The sequence below is a fragment of the Pan troglodytes genome, chromosome 16 (genome assembly GCF_028858775.2).
Source record: "Pan troglodytes isolate AG18354 chromosome 16, NHGRI_mPanTro3-v2.0_pri, whole genome shotgun sequence".
NCBI lineage: Eukaryota > Metazoa > Chordata > Mammalia > Primates > Hominidae > Pan > Pan troglodytes.
In genome coordinates this window covers 81,587,924-81,614,866 of record NC_072414.2, presented here as the reverse complement: position 1 = coordinate 81,614,866, position 26,943 = coordinate 81,587,924, and the positions used below count along the sequence as shown (strand labels likewise).

General features: G+C 55.0%; 1 protein-coding gene across 2 annotated transcripts in view; it reads left to right on the top strand.

Annotated features, from left to right (window-relative positions):
* The first annotated feature begins 2,088 nt into the window (after positions 1–2,088).
* Positions 2,089–26,943, top strand: part of ANPEP (alanyl aminopeptidase, membrane) — a 29,963-nt gene continuing 5,108 nt past the window's right edge. The window contains exons 1-20 of one of the 2 annotated variants that reach the window (XM_016927410.4): positions 2,089–2,237; positions 10,176–11,012; positions 11,519–11,661; positions 11,765–11,904; positions 12,364–12,490; positions 12,574–12,728; positions 12,979–13,092; positions 13,191–13,334; positions 13,474–13,539; positions 13,677–13,742; positions 15,364–15,536; positions 15,784–15,860; positions 17,417–17,550; positions 17,661–17,716; positions 19,252–19,399; positions 23,861–23,952; positions 24,425–24,535; positions 24,660–24,827; positions 25,891–26,031; positions 26,443–26,524. In XM_016927410.4, the coding sequence (XP_016782899.1) occupies positions 10,399–11,012; positions 11,519–11,661; positions 11,765–11,904; positions 12,364–12,490; positions 12,574–12,728; positions 12,979–13,092; positions 13,191–13,334; positions 13,474–13,539; positions 13,677–13,742; positions 15,364–15,536; positions 15,784–15,860; positions 17,417–17,550; positions 17,661–17,716; positions 19,252–19,399; positions 23,861–23,952; positions 24,425–24,535; positions 24,660–24,827; positions 25,891–26,031; positions 26,443–26,524 (2,751 nt within the window). In that variant the 5' untranslated portion in view covers positions 2,089–2,237; positions 10,176–10,398. Of the gene's footprint in view, positions 2,238–10,172; positions 11,013–11,518; positions 11,662–11,764; positions 11,905–12,363; positions 12,491–12,573; positions 12,729–12,978; positions 13,093–13,190; positions 13,335–13,473; positions 13,540–13,676; positions 13,743–15,363; positions 15,537–15,783; positions 15,861–17,416; positions 17,551–17,660; positions 17,717–19,251; positions 19,400–23,860; positions 23,953–24,424; positions 24,536–24,659; positions 24,828–25,890; positions 26,032–26,442; positions 26,525–26,943 lie in introns of both variants that reach the window. The other variant, XM_016927411.3, reaches the window with a different exon arrangement.

The window sequence follows — 26,943 nt, the reverse complement described above, 5'->3', positions numbered from 1 at the left end:
TCCCAAGTAGGTGGGACCACAGGCACGCGCCACCACACCTGGCTGATTTTTGTGTTTTAGTACAGACACAGTTTCACCAGGTTGCCCAGGCTGGCCTTGAATTCCTGACCTCAAGTGATCCACCTGCCTTACAGGCATGAGCCACCACGCCCAGCCTCTTCAGGCTAAATTTCTGAAAGTGATCTTCATTCCTAACCCCAAACTGCCCTCCAGAAAGCTGGGTTGCACTTCTGCCACAGCAGGATCTTTACTCCTTTTAAAATCTCCGCGGAGCCTGGGTGGGAGAGGCAGAGCGCCCGGGGGAAGATTCTCTCCTGGCCTGATGTAGTGTTTTCCTTGGCTTGTCAGACATGGAGGAGATTATGCCAGATATGATAGTGGAGAGAGTCAGACATGCATGAGACTGGAGAGAGAAAAAAAACAAAATAGCCTCTCAGGTCTCGCTCACAGCCTACTTACTCTTACTTTACACACAATTCTATATTCCGATATGTTTGTGACCTGGTTTTTAAGAGTACAGAGCAAATTAGGAAGGAGAAGCAAGGCTGCTACCTAGAGGTACCCTGGTCCTCCATGAAGTTTCCAAAAGAAGAGCAAGTGCAAGTAAAATAATAAAACACAGCCAGTCACAAAGCCATCAATTTGGACCATGCAGTGCAAGGCTTTAACTGTCTCAAGGATTCCAATCATGGATAAGGAAGAGCTTAAATTTGATTATAAATCTGAAAGTCTGGAAGTCAGCTTGAATATTGTGGTAGACATAATCATATCCTCCTCCTCAAAAGATGCCCTGGTTCTAATGCCCAGAATCTGTGAATATGTTATGCTACCCCGCGAAGGGAAATTACAGTTGCAGGTGGAATTCAAGTTGCCAATCCATTGATTTAAAATAGAAAGATTACCCTGGATTATCTGGGTAGGCCCGATGTAATCACAAAGATGCTCACCAGTGGAAGCAAGAGGCAGAACAGTTGGTGTCAGAGTGACAGATTGTGAGAGACTGGCGGGCCACTGCTGGTTTTGAAGATGGATGGGGCCACCAGCCAAGGAATGTGGGCAGCTTCTAGAAGCCAGAAAAGCCAAAGAAACAGTTTCCCTTCCAGCCTCAAGAAAGCTGTATCCCTCAACCCCCTTGCTTTTAGTCCAGCGGGACCCATTTTGGACTTCTGATTTTACAAAACTTGTAAGATAGTAAATTGGTGTTGTTTTATGTTTGTGTTACCGCAGCCACAGGGAACCAATACAAATATTATCTGGTACCGCCCATTAAAGCTGCTCAGAGACAGGGAGCCTCACCCTGGCGGGGCTCCGGCGGCTGCACAACCTCTGCAAGCAGGATCAAGATGAGAGGCGCAGGCCAGGTGCGGTGGCTCACGCCTGTAATCTCAGCACTTTGAGAGGCCGAGGCGGGCGGATCACTTGAGGTCAGGAGTTCGAGACCAGCCTTACATGGTGAAACCCTGTCTCTACTAAAACTCCAAAAATTAACCAGGCGTGGTGGCGTGCACCTGTAGTCCCAGCTACTCGGGAGGCTGAGGCAGGAGAATCGCTTGAACCCAGGAGGAGGAAGTTGCAGTGAGCGGAGAAAGTGCCACTGCACTCCGGCCTGAGCGACAGAGCGAGACTCTGTCTCAAAAACAAATAAAGGAAAAAGAAAAAAATGAGAAGCGCGTGTTCCCGACTCCGGTGTTTTTTCGCAAGGTCGTGCTACTGCGCCTTCTGAACTACGAGTCCCAGGTACCAAGAAAGTTGAATTGCGTGAATGGCGGGTCCGTTATCTGCACCACCCGTCTGCACGGGATGCGCTGGCTTCCTGCCCCGGATGCACAAGGCTCCCTGCGGGACACTCAGGGCGAGGCTCTGAGCCCCTCCCCCGCGGCAGATGCCGTCCAGATGTGGCCGGCGGGGCCCGCGGGCTGCGGCGACAGGGACCCCGTCGGGGGCAGCAGGAGCCCTGGTGCATCCCAGGCCCCGGGGGGAAGGCCGGGCCGTCGGAGGAGCGGAGGAGCCCTGGGGGGCTCCCGGGAAGCCGCGGGCGGACGGGGGAGGAGCCCGGGCGGAGCTGCGGGCGGGCGGCCCGCTAGGGGTGAATCGGGTGGAGTAGTGGTCGGGTCCGGTTACTTCCCTTTAAAAAGACGGGAAAGGAGGAGTCCAGTGCTGGCGGGGCAGGGACGGCGGCGGCGCAGCTCGGAACCCGCCAGGGTCCAGGGTCCAGGTTCCAGCGCCCGGCGGCCCAGGCAAGTGGGGCGGGAGGGCGGGGGCTGCGGGCGCGGGTAGGGGTCGCGGGGCAGTTGGGTGCGCGGGAACCGAGGGAGCTGCAGACCCAGCGCTTGGCGCGTGCGGAGCTGGACTTCTGCGGCCGCGACGCCCCTCTTCCCAGATGGGTAAACTGAGGGCCAGGGAAAGCGAAGAATTCTTTTGGCCGAGCTCCCACTACGATCTCGCGGTCAAGTGGGTCCCCAGCGGGCCTCGCAGGGGTCGGAGGGGCTCCCATCTGGGGAGGGGGCCCCAGGGTGGGCGAGGGCGGCGGGAGCCTGAGGAGGACGGACGGGGAGGGCGGCGAAGCGGAGCTAAGCTGCGGCCGGTAGACCCGGCTCGGCCGCGGCCACTCTGTCCCTGGTGGGTGGGGCGCGGCCGAAGGCAAAGGGCGAACCCGGCCCGCCTGTGGGGTCTCTGGCCAACACTGGGCTCAGAGGCCCCTTCTTTAACCTTAGATCTCGCTCCTCGGTCTAAAGCCTCCGCCGCAGCTCTCAGTGAAGAGGAAGGGGAACTCTAGGTGCTCAACGCCCGCGTTACAGTCGCGTTCTCCCTCGCTCCTACAACCCGGCCAAGATGCCGGGGCATGGATGGGGACCGAGGTTTGGGGGTTGTGGAGCCTATTCCACGCCCTCCCTGGTGAGCAACTGAGACAGATCCAGGGCCCCATTGCAATCCACTCTTGGTCTGGGAAGAGGTCCCCTAAACAGGGCCAATGGGATCCTTTCCCCAAATGACTCCAGAACGCCCCCCCCCCCCCCGCAGCAGTGCGGTGGGCAGGGACGGCCCAGGTGGGCTATGTGCTGGGGTTTTGTGACTTGATCCCCGCTCCTCCCCCACCTCAGCCCCTGGACTGCAACCCACCAGGCCGTGTTCGGGGGTGGTCAGAGCCCTGGTCTCAGCCAGACCTGAGGTCTGATGTGGCTTCATCCCTGAGTCTCTAAACGCCCTGGCCTTACTGGGCCTCAGTTAATTCACCTGTGAAAGGGGAGAGGCTTGGACCAGAGGGCCCCTCAGGGCATGTGTTTTGTGGAGGGGAGGTGGGCGTGTGGGGTAGGGGTGACCAGGAGGAAGTGGGGACGGCCTCTGTCCCACAGGAAGGCTGGCTAGCCCCAGTGGGTATGGGGGAGCTGGGCAGGGAAGAGGGTGGACTCCCCTCACCCTGTGGGAGGGTGTGCTGGGCCCATGCGGCCCTCATCCACTCTCAGCCACCTTCCTGTGGAGCCCTAGCCTCCAAGGCCACACTATGAGTACAAGGAGGCCACCCACAGCGCTGCTCCCGCTTCACAGGTGGGGAAACCGGCCCAGTGTCTTGAGGCAGCCCAGCCGCCTGCCCTGTGCTTCCCCCAGAGCCTTCTGGGGAATGAGACCTTCGTTACACGCTGGCGCTCCTTACACCCCTACAGCCTTTAAGCTAAGGCCTCCAGCCCCATCGCTGTAAGAATTGTATGCTAGGCATTCTGAGGACATAGATGGGGGTCCTCATGTCGGAAGGAGCCAAGGTGTTGGAACTGGGTCCAGTTCCTGGGCTGGCTCTGGTGGGAGATCTGGAACCCTATGCTGGGGCTCCTGGACAGCCCTGGAGGCATGGCATGGACAGTGTGTCAGCCGCACACCGAGGCCCTGGGGTGTCCTTATTCACATAGGCTGGCAGCCATCTATCCCTAGCCCGGGCTTCACCCCGGGTGCCTGTCACTCCTGGCCCTACAGTGGTCCCAGTCACACCTTGGAGGCAAGATGTGGGTCCTCCACAGGCCTGTGTCTGGAAGCAGCCCCCAGCACTCCCTGGCTAACAAGTTCTACTTCCGAGAACTACCCCCAGCTCCCAGCCCTGGTCTGGCCAAATGAGTGCATGTCTTCTCCTGTGGTCTTCAACTCCCCTTGGCACGGCCACAGTACCTGTGAGGGGCTGTATGGGAGGACATTTTTAGGAGGCATATGTAGTTAAGCTGTTGAACCTGCTGCTAACTAGCTGTGTGACCTTGGGCAAATCACTTAACCTTTCTGTGCCTCGGTGTCCTCATTTGCCAAATGGGGGTGATTATCCTGGTAGGGCACCTAGTAGATGCTCAGTTTCACCTACCATGTGTCTCACCAGGATAATCACCCCCCATTTGGCAGACAGGAGTTGCCAGGCAGGATCTGTGGCCCCACACAACCCTTATGTGTACTTCCCCCACCCACAAATGCCTCTGCTTCTTCCCTCCTGTGTGCCCCGAATTGGGCTGAAGAGGCTGATGAGAGGCAACTTCCCATTGGGGCCTTCTGAGGTTCTTGCAGGAGGGGCAATGTCCAAGGCTCCCAGAGGAAGCACCCTGGGGTGATGCAGCTATGGGCGGAGGCCTCAGAAGCCTGGGAGAAAGCCAGGGGCCTGCGGGGACAGAGTGTGCCCTGGCCCAGCCCCAGCCTCGTCCCTACCCTTCTTGCTCACTGCTCCCTCAGAGCAGACAATAAGCCCCAGGTTGTCCCTGAGCCCCCAGTCTCATAGTTCACAGTCAGGGACACTGAGTGGGAGTGGGTGGGGCCTACCCAAGGACCCAGTGGTCAGGGATGGAGCATGGATAACACAGCAGCTCACCCGGCCACGGGTGCTCAGCTCTCCCGACCACAGCCCCTCCCAGGCTCCTGGAGTCTTCATATTAGAGTAGAAAGCCTCTTGCACTTCACATCTGAGACCAAGGAGCCTCTCCCCACCCAGAAGTGTGGGTATCTTCCACACTGTGACTGTGACTTAGTTATGCCCTGGCATGATCGTTGTCAACCTTCATGTTTTTTGGTTTTGGCTTTGGTTTTAGTTTAGAAGAACTTACGTTTTCTGGACTAAAACATAGGCAGGGAAGAAATACATAAACCCATAGAAAGGCTGCTTTAGTTGAAGTGGGTTGAGAGCTCGGCTTCTACCCCGTCAAGAAATTCACAGCGAAAGGAACACATGCATTTTGCTCACCAGCAGAAATAGCCCGCGCCAAAGACAACCCGCAGGGCCACCAACCCCAACATCATACAGGGTGGAGCAGCAGTTCCCAAAGCGGGTGCAACTGGACAAGATGCTTTTAGGAGCTACCTAGAGGAACAATTTTTTCTTTTTCTTTTTCTTTTTTTTTTTTAATTGAGACGGAGTCTCAATCTGTTGCCCAGGCTGGAGTGCAGTGGCACGATTTCGGCCCACTGCAACCTCCGCCTCCCAGGTTCATGCCATTCTCCTGCCTCAGCCTCCCGAGTAGTTGGGATTACAGGCGCCCACCACCACGCCCGGCTAATTTTTTGTATTTTTAGTAGAGATGAGGTTTCACCGTGTTAGCCAGGATGGTCTCAATCTGATGACCTTGTGATCCGCCCGCCTCAGCCTCCCAAAGTGCAGGGATTACAAGCATGAGCCAACACGCCCGGCCCGGGAACAATTTTTAAATCAATAGTCATGAATTGTTAATATAAATTAACACATCCAACCATGATTTTATCGCTCAGAAGGAGGCTAAGAAAGTGAATTGATTTAAAGAAAAATACGAAGTAAATAATCACAAAGGTGGATCATGAAGGTGGTTTGTGCACAGCCCAGAAGCCCGGGAAGGAATGTCGGGTAGAAAGGGTGGAACCTGTCCCGAGGATCAAGGCTCTGAAGTTCCATCCTTAACTGCTGTCTCTCATTCTTGCATTGATGCCCCATTCCACAAGCACGTGTTGCCCTCCCACTGCACGCCAGGTGTAGAGGATACGGCACACCTGGTGCTACCCTCATGGAGGCACTTGGAGGGCTGCCTGGGGGCAGCACCACTGACTTGAGTCTCCAGGGCAAGTGGGGAGTGGATGAAGCAAAGGCAGGAAGCTTTCCAGGCCCAAGGATCAGCTTGTGTGTAGGGAGGAAGGGAGAATGAAGGGGGGAAAAACAGGTTGGATTTGAACTGAAAGAGGCCACTGGGATGGAACACAGAAGTGACAGGGGAGAGCGTTTGAGATGAGGCCAGAGAATCACTGGGGGCTGGATCACACGGGCCCTGTAGGTCATGGCAAGGACTGTGGGTGTTGTCATTCATTTGGCCAACATGTATTGGGCTCCTGCCTTGTGCTGGGCATGGAGGGGCATACGATGCCACCAGGCCTTCCTTTGAGGTGCTTGGGTGCAGCAGCAGGCTTCTGAACACATTGGTAGCATTTTTCTTTTTCTTTTTTGAAACAGAGTCTCGTTCTGTTGTCGTCCAGACTGGAGTGTAGTGGCACGATCTCCGCCCACTGCAACCTCCACCTCTTGGGTTCGAGCGATTCTTCCGCCTCAGCCCCCCAAGTAGCTGGGACTACAGGCGTGCGCCACCACACCCAGCTAATTTTGTATTTCTATTTATTTATTTATTTATTTTTTGAGACAGAGTCTTACACCGTCCCCCAGGCTGGAGTACAGTGGCACAGTCTCGGCTCACTGCAACCTCCGCCTCCCAGGTTCAAGCGATTCTCCTGCCTCAGCCTCCTGAGTAGCTGGGATTACGGGCACCTGCTACCATGCCCAGCTAATTTTTTGTATTTTTATTAGAGACGAGGTTTCACCATGTTGGCCAGGCTGGTCTCGAACTCCTGACCTCGTGATCTGCCCACCTCAGCCTCCTAAAGTGCTGGGATTACAGGCATGAGCCACCGCGCTCAGCCTCAGTGGCATTTTCCTAAGTGCTGTGATAGAGGTGGGAACTGGAGACTGGGGAAGCACAGAGGGGAGTGGGGGCTGGTGTGCATGATAAGGCAGTGACATTGAGTTGGGTTTTGAAGGATGAGTAGGAGTTTGACAAGAGGGAGAGGAAAGGCATTCCTGGCAGTGGGAACAGAATGAGCAAAGTCACAGAGGTATGAAAAAGCCCCGATGATCTGGGGAGACGCTGGCAGCTGGAGGCACAGTGGGCAGTAGAAAGAGGACAGGCCAGAGGGTCAAGTTCACAGAAGGTATTAAGGCCCAAGCCAGAGTTGAGGTTTCACTCTGCAGGTTGGGCACCAGGTTTGAATGGGAGAGTCCCACCCACACTCTTAGGAAGAGCCCTCTGCTGACGTGTGCTGGTGGAGTTGGGTGACAGGGGAGGGTAGCATAGCTGCCACTGCCCGATGGGGTGTGGAGGTGGCCAGGCCTGGGCTGTGGCAGGGGACTGGACGAGGGAAGCCCTTTTGTGTGTTCCTGAAGGTGGCGGCTGCAGAGCATGGCTGTCTCTGTGACCCCAGCCTGGGTTGGCCTGGTGCCTAGAGCAGGGACCTCTCATTATAGAGCCAACTTTGGGCTACCTGCTGCACCAACTTGGAAGACCAGAGGCCTTGTCCAGAAGAGTAAAGATTCCAGCCAGCTGGGCCTATGGTCTGAATCCAAAGCAAACAGGAAGAGAGCATGGTGGGCCAGGCCGGGCCTCTTTCTTTGTTTAGAAAAGGGATTAGTCCAGGCCGACTTGTGGGTCTTTCTGTTGCAAAGGTGGGAGGGGGCTGCAGGCTCCGTCAGGGACATATCAAGAGGCTTTTCAGGGGCAGGCATGGTGCCCCAGTGCCAGCCTGGGGGGTGCTGTAAAGATGGCCTCCCTTGGCGAATTCCACCCTGATGGGAGGAACCTGGCAGCATGTGCTGGGAGCCACTGCTCCCTCTCTCACCACGCCCAAGCTGGAGCCCTTCCTGACACCTGATTTCGCACGATTGCCCCTTGGGGTCATCACCCAAGCCTAATGGGGTGTCTGCTAGTCACTGCAGTGGGAGGTCCATGCTGGTCCCAGACCAAGGCCCCTTGGGGAAATGCCAAAGGCTCAGAACACCCTCAGTCTCAAAGGTGGGCACCCAGGACTCCCCCAAAGACCCTGTGCTTAGACTCGGCCTCCATACACCAGACGAGAGGCGGCAGGTATTTGTGTTTTGCTTATGCCTGATTGAACTAATCCATGTGTCCCTTCAGTTCACACATTGCATTTATTTAACAAGCCTTCCTGCAAGCTCAGGGGTGGCAGGGGTGGCAGACGAGTGAGGCCCTCAGGGAGCAGAGCTGAGGGAGCAGGAAGGCATGTGGGCCCTGACATGCTGGGGCCTGGCACGAGTCCGGCCTGCCTGCCATGCTTGGAGAAGGGCTCAGAAGAGGCAGGCACTTCTCCTGGGGGCAGGTGTGGGGTGGGGACAAGCTGGGAGACAGAGGCCAGAAAGACTTTGGTAAGGAGTTTCTCCTGGACTGACTCATTCATTCATTTACTCAGCCCTTCGTGCATGTGCGCATCCACTCAACGTCTCAGTAATGAGGACCTACTGTGTGCCAGGCACTGTGCTAAGTGCTGGTGAGGCCCTGCTGTCATGGGGCCTGCAGTCCAGGACTCAAGTTATCACCACACAGATCAAAGGGAAAACCACGCTGAGTTCTGGGGCTTTGCAGAACAGGTTTGTGGAGCTAATGGAGCTCATAGGAGCTTGACTTGGTCAGGGAGGTCAGGGCAGCTTCGCTGCGGAAGACTTGTAGGATGGAAAGGAATTAACCAAGGCAATAGGGAAGAGAAGATCCAGGCAGAGGGAACAGGTCGTGCCAAGGCCCTGGGGCTTGATGAATGCCAGAGTGGCTGGGGTACTGCAACAGAGGGGAAGAGGCCAGGAAATGGGCAGGCTGACTGTACCCGGGCTTGTGGGTTCCTTTAGAAGGTCTGGTCTGGACTCTACAAGCAAAAGGAAGTTTTTTTTAGCAGTGGCATAAAATGATCTAACTTGTGTTGAGCAGGTTCAAGCAGGCCCGAATGGAGGCAGGGAGTCCATAGGAGCGCTGCTGTGTCCACATAAATGATGAGAATGGTTTTGACCAAGTGCATCTTGCGATGGGGGAATGTGGGTGAATTGGATGTGGAGTGAGGTCAGGCGGTGTCGAGGTCTGAGAAACTGGGCTGGTGGATGGGGAAAGTGACAATGAACATAATTTTCCTGTAAGGTGTGTATTTTATTTTGTATGGTAAGTAATATCTTCATTTCTACCAAGGATAGAAAGAGGCAATTGTTGAGCTTTGGGTAAGAAAGAAGGGAACGATTTTTTTCTTTTTTCTTTTGAGTCAGAGTCTCACTCTGTCACCCAGGCTGGAGTGCAGTGGTGCGATCTCAGCTCACTGCAACCTCTGCCTCCCGGATTCAAGCAATTCTCTGCCTCAGCCTCCCAAGTAGCTGGGATTACAGGCGCCCGCCACCACGCCCAACTAATTTTTTTGTATTTTTAGTAGAGACGGGGTTTCACCATGTTGGCCAGGCTGGTCTTGAACTCCTAACCTCATGATCCACCCACCTCGGCCTTCCAAAGTGCTAGGATTACAGGCGTGAGCCACCACGCCCAGCCGGGAATGATTTTTAATCATTCTACTATTTGGTATTTAATATGTTTTCTCATTCAATCTGTTCAACAAACCTGAGAGGCAAATACTGTTATTTATTTATGAGGAGAGAGGTTCAGAAGGGTAAAGTTACCTGCTCAAGGTCACAGCTTGAAAGAGGTGAAGCCTTCAGCCAAAAAAGCAAAACAACTCATTTCATTTTATTCCGTGAACTGATAATGGAGGAAAAAGTATTTGGCAAGAAGCGGCAGGGAGGGGAACCTGGAGGAACTCCCTGCTCTTGAAGAATGCAAGGGAGGTTGGGACCTTGTCACTGAGGAGCGCCTGGCATCCTTCCAGAGATGCAACCAAAGGGGTGACCCCAGTGTGTTCTTAATAGGAGCCGGGAACCCCTTCTCTGTGCACCTCCCACCTCTTGCCCCTGGGAGGTCCTTCCCTGACTCTAACCTCAGTTCTGATGCTGTTCCCACCCTCTCAGCTCTCAAGCAGATCAATGCAATGCCACCTGGCCGCTTGCTTTGCCCGCTGGGCCCACAGCCGGAAGCCTGCCCTTCAGCCCTCGGGCCTGATCCCAGGCCGCCTGCAGCCTGTAACCAGACACTGTTTGCTTCCAGCAGGCACCCCCCGAGCCCAGCTCCACACACCGTTCCTGGATCTCCTCTCCCCAGGCGGAGCGTGCCCCTGCCCAGTCCAGTGACCTTCGCCTGTTGGAGCCCTGGTTAATTTTTGCCCAGTCTGCCTGTTGTGGGGCTCCTCCCCTTCGGGGATATAAGCCCGGCCTGGGGCTGCTCCATTCTCTGCCTGGCCTGAGGCTCCCTGGGCCGCCTCCCCACCATCACCATGGCCAAGGGCTTCTACATTTCCAAGTCCCTGGGCATCCTGGGGATCCTCCTGGGCGTGGCAGCCGTGTGCACAATCATCGCACTGTCAGTGGTGTACTCCCAGGAGAAGAACAAGAACGCCAACAGCTCCCCCGTGGCCTCCACCACCCCGTCCGCCTCAGCCACCACCAACCCCGCCTCGGCCACCACCTTGGACCAAAGTAAAGCGTGGAATCGTTACCGCCTCCCCAACACGCTGAAACCCGATTCCTACCAGGTGACGCTGAGACCGTACCTCACCCCCAATGACAGGGGCCTGTACGTTTTTAAGGGCTCCAGCACCGTCCGTTTCACCTGCAAGGAGGCCACTGACGTCATCATCATCCACAGCAAGAAGCTCAACTACACCCTCAGCCAGGGGCACAGGGTGGTCCTGCGTGGTGTGGGAGGCTCCCAGCCCCCCGACATTGACAGGACTGAGCTGGTGGAGCCCACCGAGTACCTGGTGGTGCACCTCAAGGGCTCCCTGGTGAAGGACAGCCAGTATGAGATGGACAGCGAGTTCGAGGGGGAGTTGGCAGATGACCTGGCGGGCTTCTACCGCAGCGAATACATGGAGGGCAATGTCAGAAAGTGAGTTCCGGCTGGGCTGCCCGGTGGGGTGGATCCGAGGTGCTGAGGCAAGGCTGGATTCTGAGGGCCAAGGAAGGACTTAGCTTGCAGGCCTTTGAACCCTGTGGAGCCCGACACTGGCCCATTGCTTCACCTCCAGCTGCTGGCAGAGCAGCTGCCAACGCACCGAACTGGGAGGGCTTCCCCACCCCTCACTAGGGAGCTGGGGATGAGGGACGGAGTGTCCCTTGGACAGAAAGGAAAACCGAGGCTCAGAGGAGAGAAACTCACCCGAGGTCCCTGAGAGCCTGCTGGCACCCCGAATCCAGAAGGAGCCCCAACCCCCACCAGTCAGCTGGCCTGGCAGGGCTCCAGAGGCTCCCGGCGAGGTGGGGGTGGGAGCAGGAGCAAGGGTTAGGCTGGGGCAGCCTTCCATGTACCCCTTTCCCTGCATGTCTGGTAGTATCCTCAGAGCCCCTCCCACACCCCCAGCTCTGGCACACCCTCTAACTTTCCTGTTGGGGCAGGGTGGTGGCCACAACACAGATGCAGGCCGCAGATGCCCGGAAGTCCTTCCCATGCTTCGATGAGCCGGCCATGAAGGCCGAGTTCAACATCACGCTTATCCACCCCAAGGACCTGACAGCCCTGTCCAACATGCTTCCCAAAGGTGAGTGGGCCCTGCCTGCGGCCACACGGCCAGGGAGCAGGCACCCTGGGCTGGGGTGTGGGGCAGGAGGGTACGTCCTCACACACACATGCTCCCTGCCCAGGTCCCAGCACCCCACTTCCAGAAGACCCCAACTGGAGTGTCACTGAGTTCCACACCACGCCCAAGATGTCCACGTACTTGCTGGCCTTCATTGTCAGTGAGTTCGACTACGTGGAGAAGCAGGCATCCAATGGTGTCTTGGTATGAGGCTGGGCCCATCTCTCCTTCACGTGGGCTGGCCCCGGCTTGAGGGGTCTTCCTGTTCTCTTCATCCCTGTGCCAGTTTCTGAATTGTTAGGCCAGGGTTGGAATCTCACCTCTGAGTGATTTCAGGCAAGTGTCTTGTTCTCTGGTTCTCCATTTCTGCACCAGAAAAATGAAAACAATGGTTTCTTTTCATGAAGGGAGTTCCTGACCCACCGGTTACCAGACAGACGGTGGCTATGATGATTGTTATTCTCCAAAGGCCCTTCTCTAGGACCCACAGCCTCCAGACCCCCCTAGCGTTCCCCTCTGCTGACCAGGCCTCTAGGTTTAGCTTGATTGGCCCCCAGCCCTGGCCCATCAGGGATCCCCCCAGCCCACTGGGCCCTGGGACCCAGCCCACCTGCCCCAGGATCAAACAGGAGCCCCAACCTGCTTCTTCCTCACACCTTGCAGATCCGGATCTGGGCCCGGCCCAGTGCCATTGCGGTGGGCCACGGCGATTATGCCCTGAACGTGACGGGCCCCATCCTTAACTTCTTTGCTGGTCATTATGACACACCCTACCCACTCCCAAAATCAGGTGAGTGGGGGTCCTTGAGGAGGGAGGCAGTGGATGGAGCTCCACTCCCAGAGGCCATCCTGCCAATGGCCTCACCTCCCCAGACCAGATTGGCCTGCCGGACTTCAACGCCGGCGCCATGGAGAACTGGGGACTGGTGACCTACCGGGAGAACTCCCTGCTGTTCGACCCCCTGTCCTCCTCCAGCAGCAACAAGGAGCGGGTGGTCACTGTGATTGCTCATGAGCTGGCCCACCAGGTAGACCCCCATCTCGGGGAGTGCGGAGAAGGAAACAGGGGCTCCGAGAGGAGACGGCGCAAGTCCAGGCTCTGCCCCGGGCTGCTGAGAAGGGAGGAGGGTGCCGCCTGGCAGGGCAGCAGGAAGGGGTCACGATGGTGTTGAAGTCCCCACTGTGCCTGGCAGATGGCCAGCCCTGGGGAGGGTAGTTCTGGGGATTCTCAGTGCCCAGCCTGGGCGTGGCTTGCCCAGCTGACCCCTCCCCCCGCAGTGGTTCGGGAACCTGGTGACCATAGAGTGGTGGAATGACCTGTGGCTGAACGAGGGCTTCGCCTCCTACGTGGAGTACCTGGGTGCTGACTATGCGGAGCCCACCTGGAACTTGGTGAGCCAGCTGCCCTGGGGTCTGGTGCGGGGGGCATGGAGGGAGACCTGGGCCACCGCTACCAGGCCAGTCTCCTGATGGCCCTGGGGAATTTGCAGAAAGACCTCATGGTGCTGAATGATGTGTACCGCGTGATGGCCGTGGATGCACTGGCCTCCTCCCACCCGCTGTCCACTCCCTCCTCGGAGATCAACACGCCGGCCCAGATCAGTGAGCTGTTTGACGCCATCTCCTACAGCAAGGTGCAGCCCGCTCCTCGTGGGGCACGGGGAAGGAGGTGGGGACTTGGCCTGGAGGGGCGTCACTGAAGCCAGGGTCTGGGGGCACAGGGTCCTGGTGGCTCTGCACAGCCTTCTGAGCGCCCCCTCACCCCCACCCCAGGGCGCCTCAGTCCTCAGGATGCTCTCCAGCTTCCTGTCCGAGGACGTATTCAAGCAGGGCCTGGCAGTGAGTACCGCACCCTGGGCCAGCCATGAGGGTGGGTCTCCTTCTGCCCCTGGCCCTTGACCCGGGCCTCTGCCCACCACAGAGGGGGAGCCTGGGGGGCTCCAGCTGTGCTCTCACTGTGCCCCGTCTTTCCACAGTCCTACCTCCACACCTTTGCCTATCAGAACACCATCTACCTGAACCTATGGGACCACCTGCAGGAGGTCAGTAGCAGCCAGCCCCTCCACAGCCACCCTGTTGGGGTCTTGAGATGCTGAAGGTACCTGGGGGCAGCACATGCGTAAGAGAATGGGTCCAGCTCCGCGGCTGACCAGCCCTGCAGGGTGGATGGAGCCTCCGTTGCTCCTCCCTATAGTGGAAGCCGGGATGGCTCCTTGCAAGAGGTGTCTGAGTGAGGCTGTGGTTGAGGTCCTGGCCGGCAGCTGACCTCAGGCTACAGCGGGCTCCTTGATGGGAGCTGTAGACCCCCTTCCTGGTGGTGAGGAAACTGCCCTCATGGTTCCCGCCTCTGCCTGGAACTCTGGAGCCTGACATTCAACCTTCTCCCCACTCCTGGCTGCCCTGTGCCCCCCGCTGGTGCCACGGGCATGTCTCTGCACACAGCTCCACCACCCTCAGCAGGAACTCTGCCCTCTGCCCCTTCCCCGGCTCGAGTTCCTCTCCATCAGACCCCGCACAGCCCCTGTTTGTGGGGCAAACCCCCAGACTGCCACACCCTCCTGCCTTCCCCCAGAGGCCGCCGCTCCTCCACCTCCCCCAGGGCTGGAGTCCACCTCCTCTCCATCCTGCCCCCATCATTTCCGCTCCCTGACAGCTGCCCCCCACCCCTTCCCTGCAGCTCTGCCCAATGCCAGCCTCTTAAGCCAGAGGACAGACATGTCCTCTCCTCACCGACAGCCCCTCCAGAGTTCCGAGCCCCAAATTCCCGTCCAGCTTCTACCCCACTGTTGCTGCTGCACTTCCAGTCCAGGCCAGTCTCACCAGGGAAGTGAGACCCAGGATCTTGTCACAGAGTCACAGTTGAGGTCCGGGTCCCTGCTGGGCAATTTCCAACCCCCTAGACCCCAAGATGCTGCTGACAAAATGACACTGTCATTGCCTGGGTCTCCCCCACTACCTTCCTTGCCCTGCCCCAACTTCCCCTTTGAGTTCCCTCCTAAGCCAAGCTCTCCTCCCTCTCACTCCTCTTTCCTGAGACCCTCGGCCAGCAGCCCCCAGCTGGTTCCTTCCCACATGCTCTTCTGCCCTCTGTGTGGCCCCGTTCTTAGGTGATTCCTTTCTTCAGTTATTAACAAATGGTGTTGGCTTTCTGTTGTGATGACAAAGGCAAGGCAGGCGCATGAGCAAAGATCCAAGAAGACAAGAAGACAACAACAGTGCCCCTGAGTCCCGCCCCACACCCCAGTCCGAGTGCACTTCCCTCATGCGACCCCCAGGGCCCCGTCCCCCACCCCTGCCTGTGACACCAGAACACTGGCTTTCCCTCATCTCTGTCTCCTCTTTCTTGTCATCCTCCCAGTGTTGTTCAGGAAGAGCCATGGGCATCCTGGGCACCCCCTCCCTGACATACACACCTCAGGGTGGACCACAGAATCGGGGGCCTCATAGATTTGCTGGGAAGTTCTCCAGCTCGTCCAGCACTGAGCAGCCGAGGAGAGGCAGAGCTGGACGGTACCCTGGCTCCCGGCTCCCAGCCCAGTGCCCTTCCCAGGCCTCCCATACAAGTGGCCCCCCGGGGTCGAGGCGAGAATCTGCAGGAGATGCCCTGGATGGCAGGGACTGGAGGGTCCCACTGATGGCCACGCCCTCTCGCTCCACCCACAGGCTGTGAACAACCGGTCCATCCAACTCCCCACCACCGTGCGCGACATCATGAACCGCTGGACCCTGCAGATGGGCTTCCCGGTCATCACGGTGGATACCAGCACGGGGACCCTTTCCCAGGAGCACTTCCTCCTTGACCCCGATTCCAATGTTACCCGCCCCTCAGAATTCAAGTGAGCAGATGGGGTCACTGAGGCATGGTCAGGTGGGTGGGGGAGAGGGCAGTTACTCAGGGACCATAGTAGGACTGGCCTCCTGTGGTCCCAGCCCCAGCCACTGTAGACAAACCCTCCCTCCAGAGCCAGGAGATCAGGGGCACTCGGTGCCAGAGCTGGGCAGAAGCTGGGAGCCTGGGCAGCTGCTCCTCACTGTCAGTGACCACACCGCCATCTCTTACCACCTCTGGGTCTTTAATTGCAGCTACGTGTGGATTGTGCCCATCACATCCATCAGAGATGGCAAACAGCAGCAGGACTACTGGCTGATGGATGTAAGAGGTAATCCAGCCCTGCCTTATGGGCAGCAGCCCCCACCCCATACTCCTAGCTCCTGGCCCATGTTCTGAGGGCTGTGATGGGCCATTCCATTCCATTCAACAAATGGAGTTGACTTCTTTGGTTCCAATCTCCACTTTGCTGCTGCTTCGCTGTGTGACTCCGGGCAAGTTACCATCCCGCTCTGGTCTCTAGTTCCTCATCTATAAAATGAGGCTAAGAGCAATACTCCATTAGTTATGTGAGGATTAAAGGAGAGAATCCTAGGCCAGGCATGGTGGCTCATGCCTGTAATCCCAGCACTTTGGGAGGCCGAGGCGACCTGGGGTCAGGAGTTCGAGACCAGCCTGACCAACATGGAGAAACCCCATTTCTACTAAAAATACAAAATTAGCCAGGTGTGGTGGTGCATGCCTGTAATCCCAGCTACTCTGGAGGCTGGGGCAGGAGAATTGCTTGAACCTGGGAGGCGGAGGTTGCAGTGAGCCAAGATCGCACCATTGCACTCCAGCCTGGGCAACAAGAGCGAAACTCTGTCTCAAAAAAAAAAAAAAAAAAAAAAGGAGAGAATCCACATAAAATGCTTAAAGTAGTGCCTGGCACATGTTATGAGCAGCGCTACTCAGCAAGGCACTGAGGAAGCGAAGGGCATGACAAGTCATCCTTTGCCTTGGCCAAGGCTACAGATGAAGGAAGGCAAGAAGTTGGAGGCATTCTAGTGCTGTGCTAAGTGCTTTCAGAGTGTGTGGTTGGGGCTAGTGAGGTGTGGGGACATGGAGCAGGGAATAAGGGAGATTCGAGTTCATGGAGAGGTCAGGGAGGGCTTCCTGGAGGAGGTGAGCTGAGTCTTAGAGAAAAAGTAGGAATCAGACAGGCTAATGTGGCAGAGAAAAGAATTCCAGGCAAAGGGAATAGCAAGTGCCAGGGATAGAGGTAGGAGAGAGTGTGGGGACTGAGTGTAGCTAGGGCAGAGTTGTGCCCAAGAGATAAAGCTGGTCCCCAAGGGCCCCAGGGGCTGCAGGAGACAGTGGATGGGGCAGGTGGGAAATGAGCAACCTATTGGCCCTGACCTCTGGCTGCTGAAACAAAGTATGGGAGGAGTGAGGGAGGAGGGGGACCCACAGGGAGGAAGGGGCACTAAGCCCCAGAAAGAGACAGCAGCACTGGGGGTCTGGGTGAATGGGAGGGGAAGGGAGAGGAGGAGCTGCCTGTGGTTCCCACTTGGGTGACAGGTGTGATGGAGTGTGGAGGAGGGCAAGGAGGAGGAACAGCCTGGGTTGCTGAGTGTGAGCGGCCTGGCAGCTGGCCTGGCTGTGCAGAGCCTAGGGAGGCAGGGCAGGTTCTGAGGTTTGGGGTGGCATGTCATCCTCATGGGTTTATGGTCTGTGAAGCCACTGGAAGCCCAGTTCTTCATCCCTTCTTTCCCCACCCTTAGCGTCACCCCAGCAGCTTGAGGGTGAGGTGGTACCAGGCTGCGGGGGCAGCTGCTCTTGCAAGAGGTCCAGGGGTCAGCCCATGGCCTCTGAGTAGCCCTGCCCAGGTCTTGTCCCTCTCCACAGCCCAGAACAATCTCTTCAGCACATCAGGCAATGAGTGGGTCCTGCTGAACCTCAATGTGACGGGCTATTACCAGGTGAACTATGACGAAGAGAACTGGAGGAAGATTCAGACTCAGCTGCAGACAGACCACTCGGTGGGTGTCTGCCACCCCTCGCCCTGCCCCCTGCCCCAGGACAGGCACCAGACTGCAAGGCCTGCCACCCACAGCCAACCCGTGGTCACATGCTGTGCTTCGCATTCTAGGCCATCCCTGTCATCAATCGGGCACAGATCATTAATGACGCCTTCAACCTGGCCAGGTGAGTGCTCCGCTTCCTGGCTCAGCTGCAGAAGCTCGTGACTTCAGCAAGTCTGAGTCCACAATGAGGGCCCCTGCTCCTCCTGCTGCCCTTCCCGTATGCCACGTGCTGTGCCCTGAGCTCCTGTGCTCCCTGGACGTCCCTCCCTGGGTCCCCACACACCCATTTCACAGATGAAGAATGTGACACCTTGCCCGAAGTCACACAGTAGTTCATGACAGCCAGACAGAGGTTTGTCCAACTCCAAAGCCATCCTCTACTCCACAGCACCAAGCTTTTTGTTTTTGTTTTTGTTTGTTTGTTTGTTTTGAGACGGAGTCTCGCTCTGTTGCCCAGGTTGGAGTACAGTGGCGCGATCTCAGCTCACTGCAGCCTCCACCTCCCAGGTTCAAGCGATTCTCTGCCTCAGCCTCCCGAGTAGCTGGGATTACAGGTGTGCACCACCATGCCCAGCTAATTTTTGTATTTTTAGTACAGACGGGGTTTCACCATGTTGGTCAGGCTGGTCTTGCACTCCTGACCTTGTGATCCACCCGCCTCGGCTTCCCAAAGTGCTGAGATTACAGGCATGAGCCATGGCGCCTGGCCATGCCCCCCCGCTTTTTTTTTTTTGAGATGGAGTCTTGCTCTGTTACCCGGGCTGGAGTGCAGTGGCGTGATCTTGGCTCACTACGACCTCTGCCTCCTAGATTCAAGTGATTCTCCCTTCTCGGCCTCCTGAGTAGCTGGGATTACAGGCATGTGCCACCATGCCCAGCTGATTTTTGCATTTTTAGTACAGATGGGGTTTCACCATGTTGACCAGGCTGGCCTCAAACTCCTGACCTCAGGTGATCCACCTGCCTTGGCATCCCAAAGAGCTGGGATTATAGGTGTGAGCCACCGTGCCCAGCTGCACCAAGCTTTTCCTGAAGGCTGACTGTGCCGGGCCACTGTCCTAAGTGCCAAAAATCTGGGCTGGACAGGGCAGGAGGGATGCAGTATGGATAAACACGTACTTATTGAGCACCTGCTCTGTTTGGGGTGAGGTACTCTAAGCTCTTGGACATGAGTGATGTCACCCGCAGACAAGGACATTTGTGAGCTAAATGTGTACAGAAGGCAGGGGGAAGAGGAGGAAGAAAGGCCTAGAGTGCCCAGAAAGTCAGAAGAGGTGGTCAGAGTTAAGAATATGGGCTTCCTGCCCTTTTAAATCTCAGCTCTGTCTCTCGTGAGGTGTGTGACCTTGGGCAAGTCAGTTCACTTCTCTGAGCCTCAGTTTCCTCATCTGTAAAATGGGGATAATAAGCAAAGGAGTGGGACTGCCAATGGGTGAGGGTGGGGCCTTGTTTGTGGCACCACCCAGCAGCCATGTAGCTTTTTTTCCATGGCAAATGCCTGAGCTGGCTCAGTTGGGAATCTGGGACCTCCGGCTCCAGGAGTGGATACAGGGGGCCTAGGGGTGTGGAGCATCTTTGAGGGCCTGGGTTGGGGTTCCCAGGCTGTGGCTGGGCTGGGTGGAGGTGCTTTACTTGGGCCCCTCTGTTTATTCCCAGTGCCCATAAGGTCCCTGTCACTCTGGCGCTGAACAACACCCTCTTCCTGATTGAAGAGAGAGAGTACATGCCCTGGGAGGCCGCCCTGAGCAGCCTGAGCTACTTCAAGCTCATGTTTGACCGCTCTGAGGTCTATGGCCCCATGAAGGTACGGAGGTGCACGGTAGGGTTCAAGAACCAGTTCGCCCCAGTGCCTGAAAGTGCACTATTAGAAGTTAATAGACTATTGCCTATTGGACTCCTGGTCAGGGAACCTTCAAAAGCAAAACAAAAAACCAAAAAAAAAGAAAGATTGCCTTGTCAGGTTCTCTCCTGAGAGCACGCAGGTGAAAGAGCGAGCCGGAGGGACATCGAGGTGAGTGAGCAGGCACTGAGGAGGTGAGTGAGGAGGCTGCGTGGGGCAAAAAAATAAAGGTCGCGGAGACTTCAGCAACGTTGGTTGATTTGAAATATGGGGAATTAATGCTTTCAGAAGGCACAGAAAAGGCCACCATGCTGAGGGCCAGAAGACCTGTCTTTTGCCAGCTGTGTGGCCTTGGGCAACCCTTTCTCAGACCCAGTTAACTTCTCTGTCAGATGGGCAGGCCTCTACCTGCCCGGCCAGCCCACCTGCGCTATGAGAGAGATGTGGGTATTGGCTGCTTTGGGGTATCTTAAGGCTGAGCATAGGGGCCTATTTGAGGGCTGAGGCTCCCGCTTGGGAGACCAAAAGGAAACTCAAGCTTATTCTGGATGAATAAGCTACATCCATAGGATGCTCACGGCAGCAGTTTATAAAAGACAAAAAGCAAACAAAACACAAATACTTAAATGTCTAAAGGTTGAAGATTGGTTAAACTGTAGAATGTCCATTTCAGGGTGTGATATGTAGTCATTAAATCATGCTTGAAGAGATCTTTTTTCATTAAAAAATGTTCAATTATCAGGCCGGGTGCAGTGGGGCTCATGCCTGTAATCCCAGCACTTTGGGAGGCCGAGGCAGGCGGATCACGAGGTCAGCAGATCGAGACCATCCTGGCTAACACGGTGAAACCTCGTCTCTACTAAAAAAAAAAAAAAAATCAAAAAATTAGCCAGGCATGGTGGCGGGCACCTGTAGTCCCAGCTACTCGGGAGGCTGAGGCAGGAGAATGGCATGAACCTGGGAGGTGGAGCTTGCAGTGAGCCAAGATGGTACTACTGCACTCCAGCCTGGGCAACAGAGCAAGACTCCATCTCAAAAAAAAAAGAAAAAAAAAAAGTTCAATTATCTATTAATATCCATTATGGTAAATGAGATATTTTGGTAAATGAAGTTTCAACCCTCTTACTGCTTTCCCCACATTCCCCATCCTCCTAATGTAGTTAAATCATAATATTTAGTCAAATCAGTGTTAGGCATTTGCTTTATTGTGATTATCTAAATAGTATTCTCTGCTGAGCCATGTAGAGCACTATGTTTATGTTTCCTTTTTTGTACACAGTTACAAATGTCACACAATAGGTCAAGTTTTTGTTTGTTTGTTTGTTTAGAGACAAGGTTTCACTCTCTTGCCCAAGCTGGAGTGCAGTGGTACAATCACGCTTCACTGCAGCCTCAAATACCTAGGCTCAAGGGATCCTCCTGCCTCAGTCTCTCCAGTAGCTGGGACCTCAGATGTGCACCACCATGCTCTTTTGTAGAGATGCATCTTTTGTAGAGATGGGATCTTTCTGTATTGGCCAGGATGGTCTGGAACACCTGGCTTCAAGCAATCCTCCCTCCTTGTCCTCCCAAAGTGTTAATGATTACAGGCGTGAGCCACTGTGCCCAGCCCAGTTTTGAGACTGGACTCCTCCTGGAGTCCTATTCTGCCTGCTCTCTTCCAGAGCTGCCACACAGCTCCCATGCTTGGAGGTGCCTCCCTCTACTGTGTTTCCTGCATCCCATGGATTCTTCGATTTTTTCCCCTCTCACAGGGGAATACATCTTCCAGGAGTTTTTGAGAAAGGGTTCATGAGAGGTGGCTTTTCTGGGGTGGATCATCTGAAATGTCTTTATTCCACTCTCACACTGGATTGAGCGTTCAGCTGAGTTTAGAAGTTTCAAGGTGGGAAATTATTTCTCTGAATGTTTAAGGTCTTGCTCCACTGATGTCAGGCCTGTCATGTTGCTGATGAGATGCCCAGAGCCATTCTTATCTCCAGTTATTTGAATGTGACCAGTTTTCCTCCCTTCTGGAAACTTTGGGAGCTTCTCTCGGTCCTGGTGGGCCTTGGTTTGGGCCTCGTCTCCATCTACCTTTTCCAATCAGGACTGGCATTCACATCATCTAGTGTTGGAAGATTTTGTATTGCTTCTTTAAACTTTATTCCCTTCATTTTTTCCAGTTATCTCTTTCTGGAACCCCTGTAATCCAGCTTATTTCTCTTGCTTTCATCCTCTAGTTTTCTTTTTCTCTTCTGTTTTCCAGCTTGCTGACTTTTTGTTCTGCCCCCTGGGAGGTTCCCTCAGCTTTGCACACCACCTCACCTAGAAATTGTTTTCATTTCTTCTGTCATATTTGTAAATTTCCAAGTGTTCTTTCTGATTCCAGCATCCTATGCAATATCTTCTCTTCACTCTCAGAGGATATTTATTACAGGCTCTTATGAAGTTTTCCTTTTTTTTTTTTTTTTCCATTGACTCGTTTCCTCTTGAGTTTTGTGTTTGTTTTGGCCTCTTTTCAAGTTGGAGGCTGAGCCACCCCTTTGGATTTGAGACAGATACAAACAAAATGCAAGTGGAAGCTCCATGGGAAGGTGGAGCGTGTTGTCCGGGGGATCTCATTGCGAGGTGACTGGGTGGCCAAGTAACTCTTCACTGAGGACCCTCAAAAATTAGTCCATGGGTTTGTTCTCTCGAGACCAGGCAGTTTTTCCAGAGAGTGAGCCTCTGTCTTGTGCAATGAGGCTGGTAGTACTCCCATTCCGGGACACAGGAGGGAAGGGAACTGGGGTGCCACCTTTCAGTATGGAAACTTTCACCTCTGACCCTCTTTGCAATCCAGCAACCCTCCCACTGTGGTCTGGTGACCCCACTTTCTGAGACCCCTGGTTCAATCTCTCTCATGGGGGTGGTGAGGGGTGCTGCCCTCTACAAGGAGGGAAGTGGGGACTTGGGGGTTGAATGACTCCTTCTGTAGACTTTGACTTCATCTTCCTGTTTGCAGTCCTCACCTCCCCTCTGTCCCTTGCTGACTTGTCCCTTTAATTTTTTTATTTATTTTTATTTATTTATTTATTTTTGAGACAGAATCCCACTCTGTCACCCAGGCTGGAGCGCAGTGGCCCGATCTTGGCTCACTTCAACCTCTACCTCCCGGATTCAAGCGATTCTCCTGCCTCAGCCTCCTGAGTAGCTGGGATTACAGGCGCCCGCCACCATGCCTGGCTAATTTTTGTATTTTTAGTAGCTTTGGGGTTTCACCACGTTGGCCAGGCTGGTATCAAACTCCTGACCTCAGGTGATCCGCCCGCCTCAGCCTCCCAAAGTGCTGGGATTACAGGCATGTGCCCCCATACCTGGCCTTGTCCCTTTAATTCTGAGTCTTGTCACAGCAAGTTGCCTTGCTTCTGTCTCCCCTTCTGCAGATTCTCAATTGCAAATTCTCCCACTCTGCCAAGCCTGGTACATCTCCCTTTCTGCGCATCCCAGCTGCCTAAACTATATTGACCTTGCATCCGCTGTTGCCTCTCCTGTTCTTTGTTATTGGGGGTTTATTCCTTCTACATTTGGACGTGGATCCAGGTGGGCACAGAAATCAACCTGCCATGTCAAACCAGAGTCCACAAAGGATTTTACTAGCATGGGGTGGGGCTTACACTACAATGTTAGGAGAAAAAAGCCATGTGCAGAATATGCTAAGTAAAAAAGAAAAAAGTATAGAAAAAAGAAGGTGTAAATGTATCAATGTGGAAACTGTAGTTTTGGTGAGCTCCTGGGTGCGTTTTATTTTCTGCATATGCTTCTCTGTGTTTCCTAAATTCCCCACAATAAGTCATGGAATTTTTTTTTTTTTTTTTTTTTTTTTTTGAGATGGAGTCTCGCTCTGTTACCCAGGCTGGAGTGCAGTGGTGTGATCACAGCTCACTGTAACCTCCGCCTCCCGGGTTTAAGTGATTCTCCTGCCTCGGCCTCCCAAGTAGCTGGGATTACAGGTGTGCACCACCACACTCGGCTAACTTTTGTGTGTTTTTAGTGGAGACGTGGTTTCACCATGTTGCCCAGGCTGGTCTCGAGCTCCTGGACTCAGGTGATCCACCCGCCTCAGCCTCTCAAAGTGCTGGGATTACAAGTGTAAGCCACTGTGCCCAGCAAGTCATGGAATATTTATGATTGTGTAGGGAAAACCCAACATTTTATGTTAAGAAATGGCGACCCGTAGACAAAGAATATTGCAACTGACTAAGGCTTTAAGCAGAAAGAAACTCAGCTCAGTTATTTGAACTCTAGACTTCTATGGGCCCCTTTGAGCACTGTTTGGCCTCAGGTGAGGCCCTGACCTCTGACGTCTCTGCCAGCGCCTGCCCCCCAACATCAGAGGCTCCGTGGGGCTCCAGGCAGGTCAGGCATGAGTCTTTGATGCGATTCATGTTTTCTTTTCCCCAGAACTACCTGAAGAAGCAGGTCACACCCCTCTTCATTCACTTCAGAAATAATACCAACAACTGGAGGGAGATCCCAGAAAACCTGATGGACCAGTGAGTGGGAGCTCTCATGGGTTTGGAAGTCCTGGGCACCCCGGGTTGTCAAGAGCAACATCCTGGCAGTGTTCTCTGCCGCAGCTCTCAATGCAGGGGCACCAGGCAGGGAGAGACCCCCACCCAGGAGCAGGGAGGTCCTGCCCTGAGGCTCCATGTGGCCTGAGGGCCCCTCGGACCTCTTTATACAAAGACCCAAACTGAAACTCTAGCTCACCCCACTGGCTTGAGGTTATACAGTTTCTAGGTGTTGAAACTGGGGCTGGAGCCTGTTCCTGCCCTTCTGGGTCATGGGGCTGCTTTGGGGACCAAGGAACCTCAGGCCCAAGGCACAAACCACATACAGGGGGGCCCAGAGGGCCAGTTAGGCCACAGAGCCTTAGGCAGGGTGCCGGCCTGGGGTTGTGTGTCAAGAGGTGAATCTTGGCTGGAGTTGGCCAGGTGTGCTAACCGCGTGTCACCCCTGGGGCAGGTACAACGAGGTTAATGCCATCAGCACCGCCTGCTCCAACGGAGTTCCAGAGTGTGAGGAGATGGTCTCTGGCCTTTTCAAGCAGTGGATGGAGAACCCCAATAATAACCCGTGAGTGTCTCCCCTGCGCCTCCTCTGCCAGTCTTCATCTGCCCCCAACAGCCCCGTCCTCAGCAGAACCCTGTCCCACCCTCCCCGCTGCTGTTCCACACCTGACCTCCCTACCCCACACCAGGATCCACCCCAACCTGCGGTCCACCGTCTACTGCAACGCTATCGCCCAGGGCGGTGAGGAGGAGTGGGACTTCGCCTGGGAGCAGTTCCGAAATGCCACACTGGTCAATGAGGCTGACAAGCTCCGAGCAGCCCTGGCCTGCAGCAAAGAGTTGTGGATCCTGAACAGGTGAGTCCTGGGGCACGGTGGGACTGCGAGAGCCCTCGCCCCACCTGGAGAACCAGGCAGGCCTCCACACTCCTCGCCAGATCCTTCCCGTGACCCCCACAGACCTGTTGAGGTGGAGGCAGTATTTCCAAAGCAACTGGTGCAGACCGGAAGCTTTAATAAGTGATAGAGACAAGATATGGACTCAGGTCTGGGTCCATGTCCTCTGTTCCTAGCTGCTGTGGCCTCTTAGCCTTTACCTGACAACAACTCGTGTTCCCTTCTGTCAAAGGCTCTGGTGTAGCTGGACCTGGGTCTTTTCAAACATCCAGCTGGGCACCCCCTCAAGCCCTTGGATGAGGGTCCCCACCTCCCACCATGTGCCTCATATGCCATTACCTGGATGCAGTAAAAAAGAGCCACCCTTGGGCAGGGTGTGGTGGCTCATACCTGTAATCCCAGCACTCTGGAAGACCGAGGTGGACGGATCACCTGAGGTCAGGAGTTCGAGACCAGCCTGGCCAACATGGAGAAACCCCGTCTCTACTAAAAATACTAAAAATACAAAAAAAAAAAAAAAAAGGCATGGTGGCACATGCCTGTAATCCCAGCTACCCGGGAGGCTGAGGCAGGAGAATCACTTGAACCTGGCAGGCGAAGGTTACAGTGAGCCCAAATCGCTCCACTGCACTCCAGCCTGGGCGACAGAGTAAGACTCCATCTCAAAAGAAAAGAAAAGAGAAAAGAAAAGAAGAAAAGAAGGGCCACCCTCAGTGTCAAAGACGGGAGTGACCACCCACCTGGTGCCAGGGCTGGGGACGCTGGGACTCCTTCCTTCATTGATTCATTGTCAAATATTTCTATGTCAGACATGACACTAGCTTAGCCAGTGACCCTGTGACCCTGCTTAGGTGACTCAGTTTTCCATCTACAGAGGGAAGAAGGACCAAGGGGTCCCTCAGCCCCTGGCAGGCCGAGGGGATGTTGAGAGGATGCAGGCATAGGTGATGTGCGTGGGACAGTCCAAGTTCTCTCCTGAGTCACCTGAATTAGCAGTAGCTGACACAGCATCTGGCCCTCTTAGGTACCTGAGCTACACCCTGAACCCTGACTTAATCCGGAAGCAGGACGCCACCTCTACCATCATCAGCATTACCAACAACGTCATCGGGCAAGGTCTGGTCTGGGACTTTGTCCAGAGCAACTGGAAGAAGCTTTTTAACGAGTGAGTCTGTGGGATGGGTGTCAGGGACAGCGAGCGCCGAGGCTGGGGCCCCGGGGGGTGGCCTGTGCGTGTAAGACACGCCAGGGGCACTACCCAGGAGTGGACAAAAATCAGCCAAGCCTGGGGGCTAGGGTGGGGCAGGAATGGAAAGACAAGCTGGGGTATGGGCCGTCCCTTTTCCCATTTGGAAGGAAAACGTGGCGGGTGGGCGTATTCTCCAGAAGAGAGGGGAGTGAGGAACTCGGCAGTCAGACCTGTGTTCAGGCTGTGACTCCCCCACATCCTAATGGGGTCTCCCAGGGCGTGTCATTTCATCTCCTGTATAATCATGGCTCCCTACCCAGTAGGTGTGAGGATGAGCCTCCTTAGTTCCCGGCCTCTCTCACAGTTCACCTCTCTCCCTCCCTGCAGTTATGGTGGTGGCTCGTTCTCCTTCTCCAACCTCATCCAGGGAGTGACACGACGATTCTCCACCGAGTATGAGCTGCAGCAGGTAAGAAGTCATTCCCCAGACCTGGGCTCTGCCTACTTCCTTCCCAGGCCAAAGGGGCACTGCATTCTTCTCCCACGTGGCCCTGAGGGAGCACAGGCTCCACGCCGCCAGGCCTTCCTCATTTACAGAGGAAGCTGAGTAGCCAGACTTTGGAAATGTTGATAATTCAATTAAAAAAATTCATCTTGGGATTTTTGTATAGGCACAAAAGGGAAGAGTGGTATAATGAACCTCCATGTACCCGTTACCCAGGTTCAGCAATTATCAACGTTTTGCCAGTACTTTTTCCGGGCGGGCAATTTTTAAGCAAATCACTGACATCATGTAATTTTACCTCTAAATAATTTAGTCATATGAAAAATAAAGGCTTTTTTTTTTTTTTTTTTTTTTTTTTGAGATGGAATCTTGCTCTGTCACCC